At 38.9% G+C, this 15,933-nt stretch overlaps 1 protein-coding gene across 1 annotated transcript in view; it reads left to right on the top strand.

Annotated features, from left to right (window-relative positions):
* Positions 1 to 15,933, top strand: part of Nectin3 (nectin cell adhesion molecule 3) — a 97,175-nt gene that overhangs the window by 49,410 nt on the left and 31,832 nt on the right. Inside the window, exons 6-7 of the mRNA XM_032900260.1 lie at positions 5,352 to 5,490; positions 6,963 to 7,047. Of these exons, the coding sequence (XP_032756151.1) occupies positions 5,352 to 5,490; positions 6,963 to 7,047 (224 nt within the window). The remainder of the gene's footprint in view (positions 1 to 5,351; positions 5,491 to 6,962; positions 7,048 to 15,933) is intronic.

The raw sequence follows: 15,933 nt of genomic DNA, 5'->3' as shown, positions 1-15,933 counted from the left end.
AGTATCTTTTTTAAAAATAAGTTTCCATGGTATCTTTATCATACCAAAAATGAATATTTCTCTAATTTCAAGCAGTAAGTATTCACATTTCTTACTTTTAGCGGTTTTGATTAGGATCCAAGTATGATCTGTATATTGTAATTTTAGAAATACCTTTTCATGTGTTCTGGCTGACATGCCAGAACCTTCTTCCATCTGTCTTTTCACTCTAAAAATGTCTTAATTTTCTGATAGTTTCCCTGTGTTGGTTGTTCCATTGCACCCTGAATGCATCCTCTGCATTTTTACAAGTTGTTGGTAAGGTCTAGAGCCTTGCTTGCATTCAAGATGCATTGTGTACACAGGGTTGCTTCCTAGGAGATGATGCGTTCTTCCACCCAGAGGCTCGTAATACTTGCTTTCTGCTCTGACACTGGCAGCCACTTGGCCCTCAATGCAGAGACACAGTAAGAGAGGGCCTACTCATGCTAGGATGTGTTAACCGTGCTTTTCCATTGCAGCGTGCCTGATACATGCATAGTTCTGTTCATGCTTCCCCTTGTCACACTGGGAGCCAGTCCATATAAGTGTGTCTCAAATGGTAGATTTATGACACTTCAACGGAATTAACAAATGGTCTTTTCTGTTATCTTGTATCTTGATTTATATTTTATTATTTTTGTCTATCTTGTAGATCAGTGAAAACTCTTGATTGTAACATGAGCTAAAATTAGTATGTATTCCAAGTATATTTGTGCTTCTAGAGCAACTCAGTTGTATGTATTTTAAGATAGTCTGAAATGGACATTTTAAGTGATAAATAATACTTTTAAATGTCAGTGTAATTGTCACTATTTGGGATACATAATGTGCTTCATTTTAAAAGTTAACCTTTTCTCACAGAATATTTAAAAATGATTAAATGTGCTTCATTTTTAAAATCTTGGTTTTTAGACTTTTTGATTCAATAATTTACAAAGTCACTTATTCTGTGGGTCAAATCTTTTGATACTTGGCTTAATGCGGTATTCTCAAAGGCAACTCAGTTCACATGGAATCAGTGCATCATTGAAAACTCGAATGATTTAATCACAGTGGCTAGTTTGAGAGCTTGTCTTTAAGTAATAGATGTATATTTTCCTGTGTCTTGTCAATTGTGGCAAATTTACTACTCTGTGCTACTTTTAGCCCTTCATAGATTTATTATGAGTGTAATTAATATGAAGAAAATATAAGCATATTTATTTGGTCTCTTGAGACACCCGAGTTGTTTGTGGTTGGTTCATTACAGCCCACTAGGTTGTCATGGTTTTCCTTGAATATTATAACTAATTGGTGGAAGTTTGTGTGTTGAGTAAGAGTTGGCTGTGCTTTTATCTGCATTCTGGGATACCTTCCTTATGCTGCTGTTTTCACAGGAATGCATATGCTAGGTGTGATGCATGCGTATCACAGATGAGTTCTGATAATCTCTCTTGGTGAGGTGCTCAGATGGTACATGGGTTACCCATGTAAATCCGCCTTTACCGTTTTTAGTATTAAAAATGAATACTGGATCAGTCAGCTGATCTCCTGTGTGTCCTACACGTTAATTATGCTAATAAAATAATATATACACATAAGTGAAGGGCTTGAAGTACTACAGTTCACATTTGTTTGGCAAATATCCCATTCCTTTGTCCCCATGTGATGCCCCAAGTATTGGGTGAGCAACTAATTCATGGATCATGTCAGACTGACAGTGCCAGCTCAAGTATTGTATGCAAGTTAGGGTTTGGGTCCATTTTAACCAAAGCTGCTTTCTTTGCTTTTCTTTGAAATGGGTGGGTGGTAATTTGCTAATAATGGGATGTAGCTCCTCGTTCTAGGCAAGCAGTATCACTGATTTATATCCTAGCCTTATTAAATGTGTTTGGATTATAAGTGCTGTTTTTGTACTTTATTGGAGTTTGCATGCTTTATGAATTCGACAGCCTGATCTTGGGACTGTCTCTCTCGCTCGTGAAATCCTGAGAAGCAGAATTATGGTTTGCCCTTGTATTCCTAGGGGTGGTACTGTGCTTGGCAAATAGATGTTTGTCATTCATTGAATGAACAGCTGAAAACTGACCTGAGCTAAATATGGTACTTAGAAAAACCAGTGATATGCAATGGTGCGTGGGCACAAGCTTGGGTGTCATGTTGAGAACAAAAAGGAACTGTTGGAAAATGAACACTGGAAGTCTGGGAGTGTAGTTCAGAGGTAGATCATGGGCTCGACATGGACAAGGTCTGGATCCTTAGCGCTGAAAACTGAAGGATTATTTATAGGAAAAATTAGTAATAACAGCTCAGTATAGTATGAGTAAGTAATGATCAATAATAAAACCAAAATTAATATTTGATATCTATGATATTTAACATATGCATTTTTTTTGAGTTCAGTATGTATTGTTGGTTGGCTTTTGAACATCTGAGAAGATGTACGCTTGATGTCTTTAGTTGTTGGAGGTATATTTTTGAGGCCTGGGAGATGGTCACTTTGGGTTTTGGGTAAGGGAGTAAGTTGGCAGCGACTGTGAGATCATATACCTGCTGTCTGCTGTGAGAGCGATCTGTAGTGAGATCCCTATACCACATTTTCATGGTAAAATGGTAACTTATTCTGTGTCCCTTAGAACATTTGAGTTTTGTACACCATCTCCGTTGGTGAGAAGATGTTTCTTCAGGTCACTGGCTTAGGTTTAAAAAAGCCAAGTTTCACTTTTGCACTGAACCTTTTCACAGCGCAGTGCCAACAGTCTGCATAGTGGCTGTTCGTTTATCTGAAATGGTATTTTTTAACCAAATTCTGAAATTTCTCTTAAAATGCAAAAGATGTTATATCTTCTTTTGTATTTCACATAGAACTCAAGAACTTATATCCTTAAAATATTGGACTGTCCTTAAGAATGCTATGTCATTTTCTTTCCCTTAATTAGTAAAATCATCAGGAAAGAAAATGTGAAACGTATTTATCATCAACTTTACCCATGTGAAGTGAATTGGTTTTGTGGGTTGAGAATCTTAGTTTTCACTCAAGAGTAACCTTAACTTTTGAAAAAGAGTTTTGGAAGTGCTACTCTTACTGACCTTTGAACATCATTATAAGAGTTCATACATTTTAAATTCTATGGCCTTACCATTTTACCCTTATCAGATGAAACAATTATATTAAAGACATTTAAAAGAGCTAGTTTATAAAGTTTATCATAAATACCAAATTTGGCAATTGGGCCTTTTATTTCTGCCACTGCTTTTAGGTGGTTGGCCTTGCTCAAGATCCTTAAAATGGATTTTAGTTGGCCTATCACTACAGACAGACCCCATTATTGTTTGGTTGAAAATACAAGTTACATTTTGAAGGAAATAGTAGGTAGAGTTATTCCAGTTCTCTGTCACACTGCAAGCACTAAGTAGACTGCACTGACAAATTTTTGAATCTTCCTAGATTCAAAAATCTAGTTGAGAGCTAGCAACTGGACAGGTGTGAACAGAAGTCGATAATCTCAGTTGGGTTAACAGTGAAAGTTTTAGTGTGAGCATAACCACCTGCGATTCCCACTCTGTCTATATCGTATTTATTGACAGTTTATTCAAATGGATGACTTGCCCTGAATGGTAAGAGTTTCAATCTAAAATGAAGCTAATGAAATGACCCAGTAGTAAGCGATAGTTTGCTAAAGAAAATTATAGAAAAACCTTTCAGCCGTGAAAACACCATGTGAACAAGACTGGTCTTGAACAGACATTGATCTGCCTCAGCCTCCCCAGTGCTGCGATTTAATAAATCATTTCCATTTCCAACATGCTGGTGCACCAGTTTCATTTCAGTTTGGTTATCTGGTCTGAAACTAGTTGCAAGGATTTAAGACATGTGTACAAAACATGTTAATGAAAGCTTTTGGTTTTCCATAAGGAACCAAAGGGCCAACCTGTGTACTAGCTGTTGCCTCCCACCCCACCCCAAATCTGATCAAGAGAGTGGGCTGGAGACTTGTGTCTCAGGCCAGCTTTCTGTGTTGTTCTCTACTGCTCATTAACTGGAGGACCGTGGGCAGGCTTCCTTAGAACTTTGACCTTCTTTGTAAAGTGGCACTTTTGCTGTCCGCCTTACTGGGTAGAAGAAGATCAAGTTTATAGGTTGAGGGTGTAGTTGATTTGGCAGAGTATATACTTACCATGCACAAACTGGGTCGGTTCCCCAGCAGCCCATAAACTGGGCATGACAGCAGATGCCTATAATCACCACTTATAAGGCCCCTCCCACCTTCGGGTCACAACTTCATAGTTCTCCATGGTTACACGGCAAGTGCCAGGTTAACCTGAAATACATGGTAAGCTATCTCCAAAAAGCATGAAAGAACAGAATCTGGGCATGAAGAAACTTAAGACTCCACTGAACTGGGCAGCTGCATTGCATATGGCTAGAATTAGCAAAGTAAGACATAATACTATTAATACAGTTGAATCCCAGTGATTCCATTGTTTCTGAGTTTATGAACGTTAGCACCTTTTTAAAATGTGTGAGATGCTGGTACATCAACTCCTTAACAGAATGCATGCTTTAATATGAGAAATATAGTCAAGTTTTATACACATGTATATCTAGAGAGATGTAAATGTAGCCTTTAGCTATATAGGAAAGAACTGCCATTGTTGATGTGTGTACTATTTTGAAATAGTCTACTTTAAAACATTCTTAAAAGTTCAATACAATATCTGCTATCACGCGTTAGCATTTATTTGTAAATTTTTTGTTTAGCCCTTGAATATTCTTACTTTTTTTCTTTGAAACAGGGTTTCTCTGTGTAGTCTTGGCTGTCTTGGAACTTGTTCTGTAGACCAGGCTGGCCTCAAACTCAGAGATTTGCCTGCCTGTGCCTCCCAAGAACTGAGATTGAAAGGCATGCATCACCACTGTGTGGTTTTATTACATTATTTTAATAGTTTTTCTTTTCCATCTTAATAGAATAAAAATGGTAACTGTGTCTACTAATAGTCAACTGCTTATTTTTATCACCGGTTAGAATGAGAACTTAAATTGTTACCATGTTTTTATTTATGATTTTTTTCTTTAGTCAATCTTTGATTGTAGAGGATAAATTTACTCAATAATGCCTGATTGGAGATATTTTTTACATAAATTGAGTAAAACACAGCTGGAGTAGGTACTTAAGGAAAATAGAAGGGTATCAACATAACACTTGTAAAATTGATGAATTAAGTTTGGAGTCCCCTAAACTAATTATTGGATATCAGAATCAAGTAACCATTGAGCACTGTAAAAATTAAAGCACGCGTCTTTAAGAACGCTTCTGAGTTGTTTGAAAAGCTTCTTTATTACTTAACAGACATCCCGCTTAAGCAGACCTCATCCATAGCAGTGGCTGGAGCTGTGATTGGAGCTGTCCTGGCCCTCTTCATCATCGCTGTCTTTGTGACTGTGTTGCTGACACCTCGGAAAAAGAGACCATCCTATCTTGACAAAGTGTAGGTAACTGTTGTGCTTGTGTTCAACTGTGACCATTTTCCGTCGCCCTTTATGTCTGCCTTTCCATGACTTACAGCCAGTGTTCTGTACATGGAAATAAGGGTAGTGTTTGCCCTGTTCGTTGGTTGTGATTTCATCAGAGCATCCTAAGCAGCGTGCTAGCAAGCGAGAATCTTGACAGGGCTGCTGGAGACTTGTTAGGCAGCTCCTCCCCCACAGGCATTAGGCCTCTTTCCAAATGCACTGTGACGATAGTGTATGTTGTCCAGCCTGATTACAGTTCAGGATGTTAATAAGTACTGCTTCCAGTGTTAAGGACATCTTTAACTTAATTGATTATATGTCTGTCTTATGAATGTATAAAATTAAACTACCAAATTATTTTTAAAGACTCCCAATTTAAAGCTTTTTCCTTAAGAAAACAGCTTTGTTTCAGTAAATTATAAAAGAAGCATATTTTCATGTAAGGAATAACCAGTTTTTGGCAGATTGAATTCTAAGATAAATATTGTGCCTTGTTGTAGAATAGAACATCCACTATGTCAGATCTTGTCATTATCTCTCAGTTGTTTAGCTGGATGATACCTTTCATATTCACGTGGTTGTTGTATTTGGATCAGAGTAGTGGGGGTTCCTGTGTCCTCGGTTGTTCCTTGAGGGCTCGAGGTTGGTGTTCCAATGAGACACGCCTCTCAGTGCTGTGGAGTGATGGGTGCTGCTGCTGCCTGCACACAGGAGCCAGAGGCAGATGAGTATCCTGAGTGGGAGGCCAGTCTGGAGTTCCAGGACAAGCAGAGCTACAGAGAAAACCCTGTCTCAGAGAGCAGACCCCTCTGTACTCGCTTAGTCACTGCACTGGTCTTTCTGGATTGTAGACCCTGTTAGATGTAGTTGGTGCTGTTTCCAGGAGCATCCCTCGGGTCCCACAAGCCCTTGGTTCCTTTGCTAAATGGTGCTATGCATTTTTTACAGTTTTCATTAGCAGAAAGTTACTTTTTATGAATAAAAGATGGTAAAATGCAGCTTTAACTTGGTAAATGTAAAACTGGAGTTCTTTTATAATTGACGGTTTTATGACACATGGGTATCTGCTTACATGTGGCAGACAGAAGACACATAAATAAAAACCTTTAAAAAACTATCTTTAAAATATTTGTCTGCATATCCAAAGGTAAGTAAAAATAGAGCGAATGTAAGGAGGTGGATCATGCACAGGATTACTTGTTTAATAATAATTTTCAATGCCTATCTTCAAATTGCTGCTTCAATGTGAATAAGTTAGTTTGGTGTCAAGTACTAGAGATAGTGCCGTCTTTTATTCCCTGACATATTAACTACATGACTTAAATAAACACATGGAGTATAATTATATGTATTATAGCCCGAAGAAAATATCCTTCAGATTTGTGAGAACCGTGTTTTTTTTTTCTCTCCGATATTCCCCTATCCCTGTTTACTATTTTGAACACAGAATCGACCTTCCACCTACACATAAGCCACCCCCTGTATATGAAGAACGAATTCCTTCTCTCCCTCAGAAAAACCGTCTGTTCCAGGTATGTGTTCATGAAGATACTTAAATCACCTGAACTAGCTTCTAAACGTCTGCCCAGCTGTGGCGGCGCACATCTGCAACCTGAGAGGCTGGAGCACGACCAGAAGCTTAAAGTCGGCCTTGGCTACACAGTGAGTTCGAGGCCTGCCTGGGCTACTGGAAACCCCACTGCAAAATTTGAAGTGAATAAATTTTTTAAAAATCCTATGCCATTTGTATTAATTTTTCAAAGCTTTGTCATCCTTTGCAACAACCTAAGATTCTTAACATGTTCAAGCATTCCTCTGAAATAAGGGATCCATCAGCCTTGTGTACAAGTACGTGAGAAAGTGATGGCTACCGTGGATAAGGGGAGCAGTACTCCAGTGGCCTTTCTCTAGGAGCTCTGGTTAGAGACTGATTACGATGCAGTCATATTAACCTGGAGATTCATTGTACAAACTGGCAGTTTTTATGTGGATAAGATGTGGAGAGCTTGAGTGTCTTTGGAATGCTGTGGACCTGGCTCTCTGAGCACTGCATTTTCCCATTGCTTCTTTCCAGTATGAAATCTGTCTATACTTCAGCACTCCTTTACTCGGTGACAGGCGGTATATATTCCAGGAAACTCCTGAACATGAATACTGGGTCATCACACTACAGTTGTGGTGCCTCTTAGCTTTTATGTTGGAATCAGTGCTCATGTGCAAGGGCAGCACTGGTGTCCACACCTGGGTACTGTTTTTGTTTGGTGTTTGAGAAGATAAAGGCCAAGTACTTGAATTATTGTAATCCCGGTTACAGTTTTTGTTGTTGCTGTTGTTTACTGTTTTAGTTTGTTCTTCCATTTTCTGTATTACACATACAGTGTCTTGGGCTCTCACTGTATCTGGGACTTGCCTGTGGAATAGTCCATTTTGCTTAAAAGATATGCCTTTGATCTTCACCCTGCATTCAGTCTGAATAAACTGGAAAGGACTGGTTCTGTAGAGATACTCTCAGCTTCTGCTCCCTTGATGACCATACAGTCCGTCTGCTGCTAAGCAGGGATGGGGCAGGCAGGGCTGGGAAGCACCCTGCCATGTACTGCTGTCTTTTCAGAACAAAGTACATAGCCTCTGGCGAATGGATGGATAGATGGATGGATGAATGAACAAAAGAACGAATGAATGAACGAACGAGGGAAACTGAAATGCCCACAGACCCTTTGACCAGAACTGTTAATGCTACTGAGGATTCATGCCTTAATTTGTGAGTGGCCAAACCTTTAAGAATTTTGTTCAAGATATTAATCATAGCTTCTTTAGAAGATTAACTGAATATAATTTGTCTTGTCAAGAAAATCAGTTTGTATATAACTTATCCTCTACTTTTTCAAGATGATTGTTTAGAGAAGCTTGAATTAGAAAAAGTTACCAGTTCAGGTCATATGCGTTGTTTTACAACTGTTCCATATACACTATAAGGCACTGCATGCAAAGAAAAGGGAGGTGCTATTTCCTATGACTTGAGCTGCCAGTGAAGCAGAGCGCTTTCAGGGTGGCTCAGTTCGGGAGGTAGGAGATGAATTACTCAGATAATAATTACTTTGATTGTCGAAAGCTTAGTCACAGGAGTAATCCTGGGCAGAAGTGACGAATGGCACTGCATAGTAGTCAGAACCTTTTGTTGAAGGAAGCTTGCTGGGAAAACACCTTGGAAACATTGAGCAGTATTGGTCCTTATGAAGTAAGCAACCAGTTAGCAATGTGATTTCCTTTTCCTTGTCCATGTCAAGCAGTCAAAAGCATTAGTCAGCGATGTTTTCTTCTAATTATAAAGCTAAATCTTAGCTAGGAGATCAGAACTTGTGTTGGTCATGAAATCAGACATATTCTTCATTCTTTTAAAAATGCCTTCAGAAATACTTAAAGCTTTAGAAAGATAATTTATTATGATTCACGCTAGTTGCATGAATTTTTCGTTTGAGTCTGTCATATCAAAATTCAAAGCTTATAACTTTCCTTTTTACTAAGTAACTTGTAAGTTTATGATGGCCATGTTCTGATTCAAAAGATAACTTATGAATTTTAGATTCATTAATTTCTACTTGAAATCCTGTTTAGCTCTATGCCTAGTACCAAGGGCCTCATGTTCCCAGAAGGCCAACCTGGCTTTAGGGAAAAGCCTGTTGTCAACATTAAAACACCATTCTCTCCTCAAAGGTGATAAGAGATAGTTTATTCTTGAGCCAAATATAAATGCCCACAGCTCAGGAACAAGGAAGCCTCAAATGACATGCCCCTAATATAGAAACAAGGTCTAGAGTAAACAGAAGTTTTAAATTGAGGCACATTTTCAAATGCATTGGTAGAAACATAAAGTAGGCTACAGCAGACCTCCATCCCAACTGTAGGTACCACAGGCTGTGCAGTAATGTTTACACCTTCTGAGTTGGTGGAAACTTGTGGTCTGTTACGCTAATGCTTTACGAGGGGTGGGCAGACAGACACAGGAATACCAAGTCTAGTGCAGAAGTGGCTGTGATGGCTGTTAAGGGAACTAAAGATAGCCCATGATAATTTGACTTTAGATCACCAATATTCCAGCAATCAAGTTCTGATCCTCAGTCAGCATTGTGGAATTGTCGTGATGAGTGTGACTTTTTTGTAGTATGTCAGTTTGTGCTGAGCTTTTCACTATAGAAAGAAGCGATTCCTACGCATATATGCTTGTTGGCAGTGATGAGGAATTACGTTGGTGGTAACCTTAATCTATGAGGAAAACAAAGCCGGGTATTGTCAAGAGACACTTTCTTGAGCAGCAAGTGTCTTCCTACAGAGATGTCTTAAGTGGTGGTACACACACTCAGGTACACAAGCGCTGTCTTGTCTGAAGGCAGAGAGCATTTAAGTCCACCCATGTGTCCTCTCTCTAGATGGACATCTGACAGGACATCTGATCTTCATTTATGAAATATACAAGGTTGAACACTACACTGTGTCTTATCATTTTATGATGGTTTGTTTTCCTTGTATGCTTCATACACAAGTATACTTTTCATACAAAATATAAATTACAATCTTACAGAAACTTAAAAATAGCAAGTATGCAAATTATTTTCATTTTGCCATCCTCAAGGCTCCCACTTCTTTCCCCTAGACAACACTGCTATTGAAGAATTAAACTTCTCTCCACGCTTTCCTCCATGACTTTACTTCATATGTGTTCATATTTTATCTGCGATATTTTAAAACGGGGTAGCTATGATATCAGAATTTTCAGAGTGGCCAATGCATTTACCTTTATCAAGGTCCTCTGAGTTATTAAAGGAATATTCTTAAACACAATTTCAATTAGCTTGAACCACAGTCTTTGGGTTTGTTAACAATTGGTATATCCCTGTTGGGCCAGGTGTGTTTTAATCATCATTCAGGTCTAAGCTCTGTTTGTGTATCTCTGTTCCACTCTTGGTGACTTTCAAAATATTCCATTACATTTATACATGAAATTCACCCAATGAGATCCTTATCTTTTTGCATAATTGTACTGAAAAGATGTATGCATTTTGTTGTGAAATTTATGCCAGGAAGTAGAATTACTGTATCATTTTGTGTTTTTCCATTTTAGAAGGTGTCATTATCAGCATCATCTTACAAACAGCATGCAAAAACCTGCTTCCCTCTCCATCCTGTTGTATGTGGTATTTCCCAGGATTCTTGGGGGAATTGAGCCTCATAATCAGTTACCAGTTACTAAACTACCAATTTACATCTTTTTCTCCCCAACTATTTAGTTCTGTTTTGAATTTTGATTGTTTTTTATTTAGAAAATCTGGTGGAGATATAGTCTTGGTCTTATCTCATTTCCTATTTTATAGCTTTATGTTGTCATGTACGAAAATAAAGTTTTTATGTAGTCAAAGAATATTATTTTAATCTTATAAAAGTCTAATGGTTTTATTTTTTTACTTGAAATCTGAGATTTTGTTTGAATCATTTCAGAGAACCGTTTAACCAGTTCAAATTTTTGAGATCTTAATTGTATAATTACATTTTTCTTTCATTCTCTTACTGAACCGTTAGCTGGTGATGATTTACTTACTATTCATTGTAGTAAATTCTCATATCGATTGTTTCTTGCCAAGATTATTTTTTTTTTTTTTACTTTAAGAATGACTTACCACATGAAACTCAAGAAGGATGACCAAAGTGCGAATACTTCACTCCTTCTTTAAAAGGGGAACAAGAATACCCTTGGCAGGGAATAGGGAGGCAAAGTTTAAAACAGAGGCAGAAGGAACACCCATTCAGAGCCTGCCCCACATGTGGTCCATACATATACAGCCACCCAATTAGATAAGATGGATGAAGCAAACAGGAACCGGATGTAGATCCTGAGAGACACAGCCAGAATACAGCAAATACATAGGCGAAGGCCATCATTAAACCATTGAACTGAGAACGGGACTCCCGTTGAAGGAATCAGAGAAAGGACTGAAAGAGCTTGAAGGGGCTTGAGACCCCATATGAACAACAATGCCAACCAACCAGAGCTTCCAGGGACTAAGCCACTACCCAAAGACTATACATGGACTGACCCTGGGCTCCAACTGCATCCGTAGCAATGAATATCCTAGTAAGAGCACCAGTGGAAGGGGAAGCCCTGGGTCCTGCCAAGACTGAAACCCCAGTGAATGTGATTGTTGGGGGGAAGGCATTAACGGGGGGGAGGATAGGGAGGGGAAGCCCATATAGAGGGGGAGGGGTTGGGGGGAAACTGGGAAAGGGAATAACAATTGAAATGTAAATAAGAAATACCCAAGTTAATAAAGATTAAAAAAAAAAGTGACTTCCCAGGCTTCAGAAGAGTGAGGGATCACTTTAAAGTGACTGACAGTGTGGTAATGCCAATCCCAGAGCCACACAGGCACTCTGTAGTGTTTGCTCATGTCCTGGGATGAAATTTCCTTCTGTGGGCACACGTGTTGTTTTCTCTTTCGATGTATTGTACACAGCTCAAATATTGTGATGATCAGTGGATCCCCCCCATCTCCATGGCTTCTTCTAGGTGGTTGTTATTAACATGTAGACAGACCCTCACTAAAACCACCTAGGGCTTTTTATATTTCTCCTTGTTCATAGGTATGTAAAATTGTTATCTGGCATATAATCTTAGTAAATGTAAAACTTAACAGTATTGAAACTAATTCATGAGTAATATTTCTATTGTAAGAATATACAGAACAGGTTTCATAGTTGAAGCATGTGGGGATGTTAGGTGCACATGTATAAATGTTCTGCACTTTCAGCTGATGAGCCTTCAATTCTGTATACAGACCTTTAAGAAACTAGCACCAAGACACACTTTGGGGGTAGTACTGCACACATTTTCCACTTACACCTAAAAAGGCGATTGAAATAGGCCTCGCTTTCCCAACCTATCTGTGTGAGGCTGATTTTCTTTTATGGTCTTCAACTAAATAGCATATTACAACAGAGTGAAAACAGTAGCTATGGGAAAATCTAGTTTCCTTTCTGATTTAGTTTTTGTTTTTTAGCTTTTACTTTTGACATTGATATTTTATTTCATTGCTTGAGCGCACACATGTGCCTGCGTGTGCGTGTGCGCGTGTGTGTGTGTGTGTGTGTGTGTGTGTGTAGGTGCACATGCAGTAGAGGCCCAAGGTTAACGTGGGAATCCTCCAACACTGATGACTCTTCTACCTTATTCTTTGAGGCAAAGTTTCTTAGACGAGCTCCGAGTTCTGTGGTTTGACTGGCTTCATTGGCCAGCTTGCTCCAGGATCCCTCTCTGCCTAAGGAGGCTGCATTACAGGTGGGCCTTCACAGCTACCTAGCATTTCTGAGGCTACTGAGTTTTGTGAGTCGATTTACCTGACATACCATGTTGTCAGCAATCACACATGATTTGACTCCTGCTGTTTACATTCTTTACACTTCTTTCTCTTTCCCTTCACCAGCTCTGGCTGGTGTTTCTAGTGCTACATTGAAAAGAAGTGGGGATGGTGGGCAGCCTGAGCTCCTTCCTGTTGGTAATTAGAGTGCTTCATTCTTTCTACCACTTAAGAAATGGGCTTGTCATAGGTCACCTTCATTTGGTTGAGGCACACATGTTCCCTCCCATCCAGTTTTCCCCAGGACATTTATTATGAAAGCACGCTGGATTTTGTTAAAGGCTTTTTCTGCATCTATTGAGATAATCATGTGCGTCATATCAAAGTCCTTTGTGTGGTTTATTACATTTATTTACTTGTATATGTTGAATCAACCATCCTGGAATTTCAAAGATAAAGCTAACTTTTTCGTAGTGGATGATCTTCTTGGTCTGCTCCTATATTTGGTTTGATGGTTACTGAAGAGTTCTGCATCTATATGGGCAGAGGTGGCTCACACACCGAAAAGAGTCATGGGTAAGGTCTCAGGCCAGGCGTGCGGATTCCAGGAGACGAGGGGCTAAAGAGTGTTCTAATTTGACATAAATAACTTGCATTATTTATTATTTAAATGGATGGCTTGATGTATGCATGCCTTGTAAACAACTAAGTAGTCAATCCTTGCATTACCTTATATATTTTGATAAAATATTTTGAATGAATAATTGAAAACATCAAACTCTTCTTACATTCTCCTTACTTCACTCATTCTGTGATAGCTAATTGTGTATGTTCATGAATATGAATACTTCAGTATACTAATATATTGTAAATATATGTAATATATAATATAAATATATACATACAGTATAATGTCTGTACAGCTCATGTTGTCTATGTACTGGATATCATTATATCATGTATGAAAAGGAAATACAGAAGAGGAGACTGGAAGCATCCTTAAGTGTTAGCAGTGGCTATATTTACATTTGATGGAATTCTCAATGGGTCTTATTTGTATGTTCTTCTTTTCTGTAAAGTTTTCTGTAGTGGCTTCTCTGTTAGTGGCTTCAGAATAGGATGACTTACACGTATGTGTTGAGAACCTGTTGTAAAACTGCAGGCTGCAGTTTTAGGTTAACCAAGCTGACTAGTCAGGGCATCCCCAGTACTCACTTTCTGGTAAGACTGAGGGGGTTTTCTCAGTATATTCCATTCCTTACTAGATGCCCCTGAGTGTTCATGTTAGGATGTTTTCATAGGAAGACTGTCCACTTAGGTTTCAGTAATTAATACAAAACAGTATTGTATGTACACACAAACACATATATATTTCAATACTTTGTTTCCTTGTTTTTTTTTATTGGATATTTTTATTTACATTTTAAATGTCATCTCCTTTCCTGATTTCCCATCCATAATCCCCCTACCCCACCATCTTCTATGAGGGTATTCCCCCTCCCCAGCCACCCACCCTTCCTGCTTCCCTGCCTTGACATTCCCCTACACTTGGGGATCCAGCCTTGGCAAGACCAAGAACTTCTCCTCCTTTGGTGCCCAACAAGGCCATCCTCTGCTACATATGCAGCTGGAGCCATGGGTCTCTCCATATGTACTCTTTGGGTAGTGGTTTAGTCCCTGGGAGCTCTGGTTGGTTGGTATTATTGTTCTTATGGGGTCGCAAGCCCCTTCAGCTCCTTCAATCCTTTCTCCAGCTCCTCCAACTGGAACCCTGTTCTCAGTTCAATGGCTTGCTGCTGGCATTCACCTCTGTATTTGTTTCTAATGTCAGGGTGGGGATAATGTATTAAAATGTCAGTTTATTCACAAACACTCTAATAGAACATGTTGTCTGCTTAACTAATCCTAGTTTACCAGAAATGGCATATCTATATTTTATATATTATAAATATACAGTAGAATAAAATAAAAATAATTGTAGCTTCAATATTTGTTAGTATTAGTATCAAGTGTTTCAAATGCTATTTTTCTACAGACTGTCACTTTTTCATATTCTTATTTATTTGTATAAGATTACTGTGAGCTGTGAGTGGCTTTTACTTTATCCTTGCCATGAACCTTGGTGTATACACTATTTCATACCAAACTCTGTAGTAAGCAAACGTCAGGAAGATGAATGTTCTTGGAGAGATGATTCAGTGGTTATGACACGTGGTGTATTTACAAAGGGCCTGGGTCTCACTCCTAACACCTGCAGGGCAGCTCCCACCCGTCTGTAACTCCAGTTACAGGGAGTCTGATGCTGTCTTCTAACCTCTGCAAACACCAGAATTCAGGTGGTGTGTGTGTGTGTGTGTGTGTGTGTGTGTGTGTGTGTGTGTGCGTGTTCACACATGCCGACAAATACTCATAGCATAAAACATAAAAATAAGTCTTTTTCAAATAGTGTTCCTCAGAGGAGATCCACAGCTCGTTACCTACTACCAAGCAGTCAGCTTTGAACCATATACGTATAAGTGGCATTCTATAGACTCAGCAAGTTGTACTTACAGATTTAGGACTATATGTACACACACACACACACACACACACACACACACACACACACACCCCCCCACAGTAATTTAAAGGGGCATGAAATGACAAGGGATTATGTGAGAAAAGATGGGATGGAGAAAACGGAAGTCGGGAAATGATGTGATGATCTTTCAGTTCAGTTAACAAAAAATGAATGTTCTATTACCGTTGATTTATGTTATAAAGATAAGAACTGCAGAGCCTGTAGAGTTGGAGCTCAGATGTTCCTGGTGTACACGAGTTTAGTTCACATGCAAGGGTAAGAAACATCTGTCCACCATGTCGTAGCTTCAGTTACTGACATTCAGAGTTTTAGTTACTTTGCTTGAACCTCTCCCCATCCTGCCCTTTCTGGTTTCCTTCATAGATTTCCGTCATTATCTCCTCAGGTTGATCTCCAGCACATGGCTCTCGTCCTGTGTTTTTCAAGTAGGCTGCAGCTGTTGATAATCATTGTCTTGACATCATTGACAGTCTTGTCTTTTCTGAGACTGG

Source organism: Rattus rattus, chromosome 4, assembly GCF_011064425.1.
Source record: "Rattus rattus isolate New Zealand chromosome 4, Rrattus_CSIRO_v1, whole genome shotgun sequence".
NCBI classification, from domain to species: Eukaryota; Metazoa; Chordata; class Mammalia; order Rodentia; family Muridae; genus Rattus; species Rattus rattus.
Note: the sequence above shows the minus strand (reverse complement) of the source record. Positions and strands in the feature narration are given on the sequence as shown.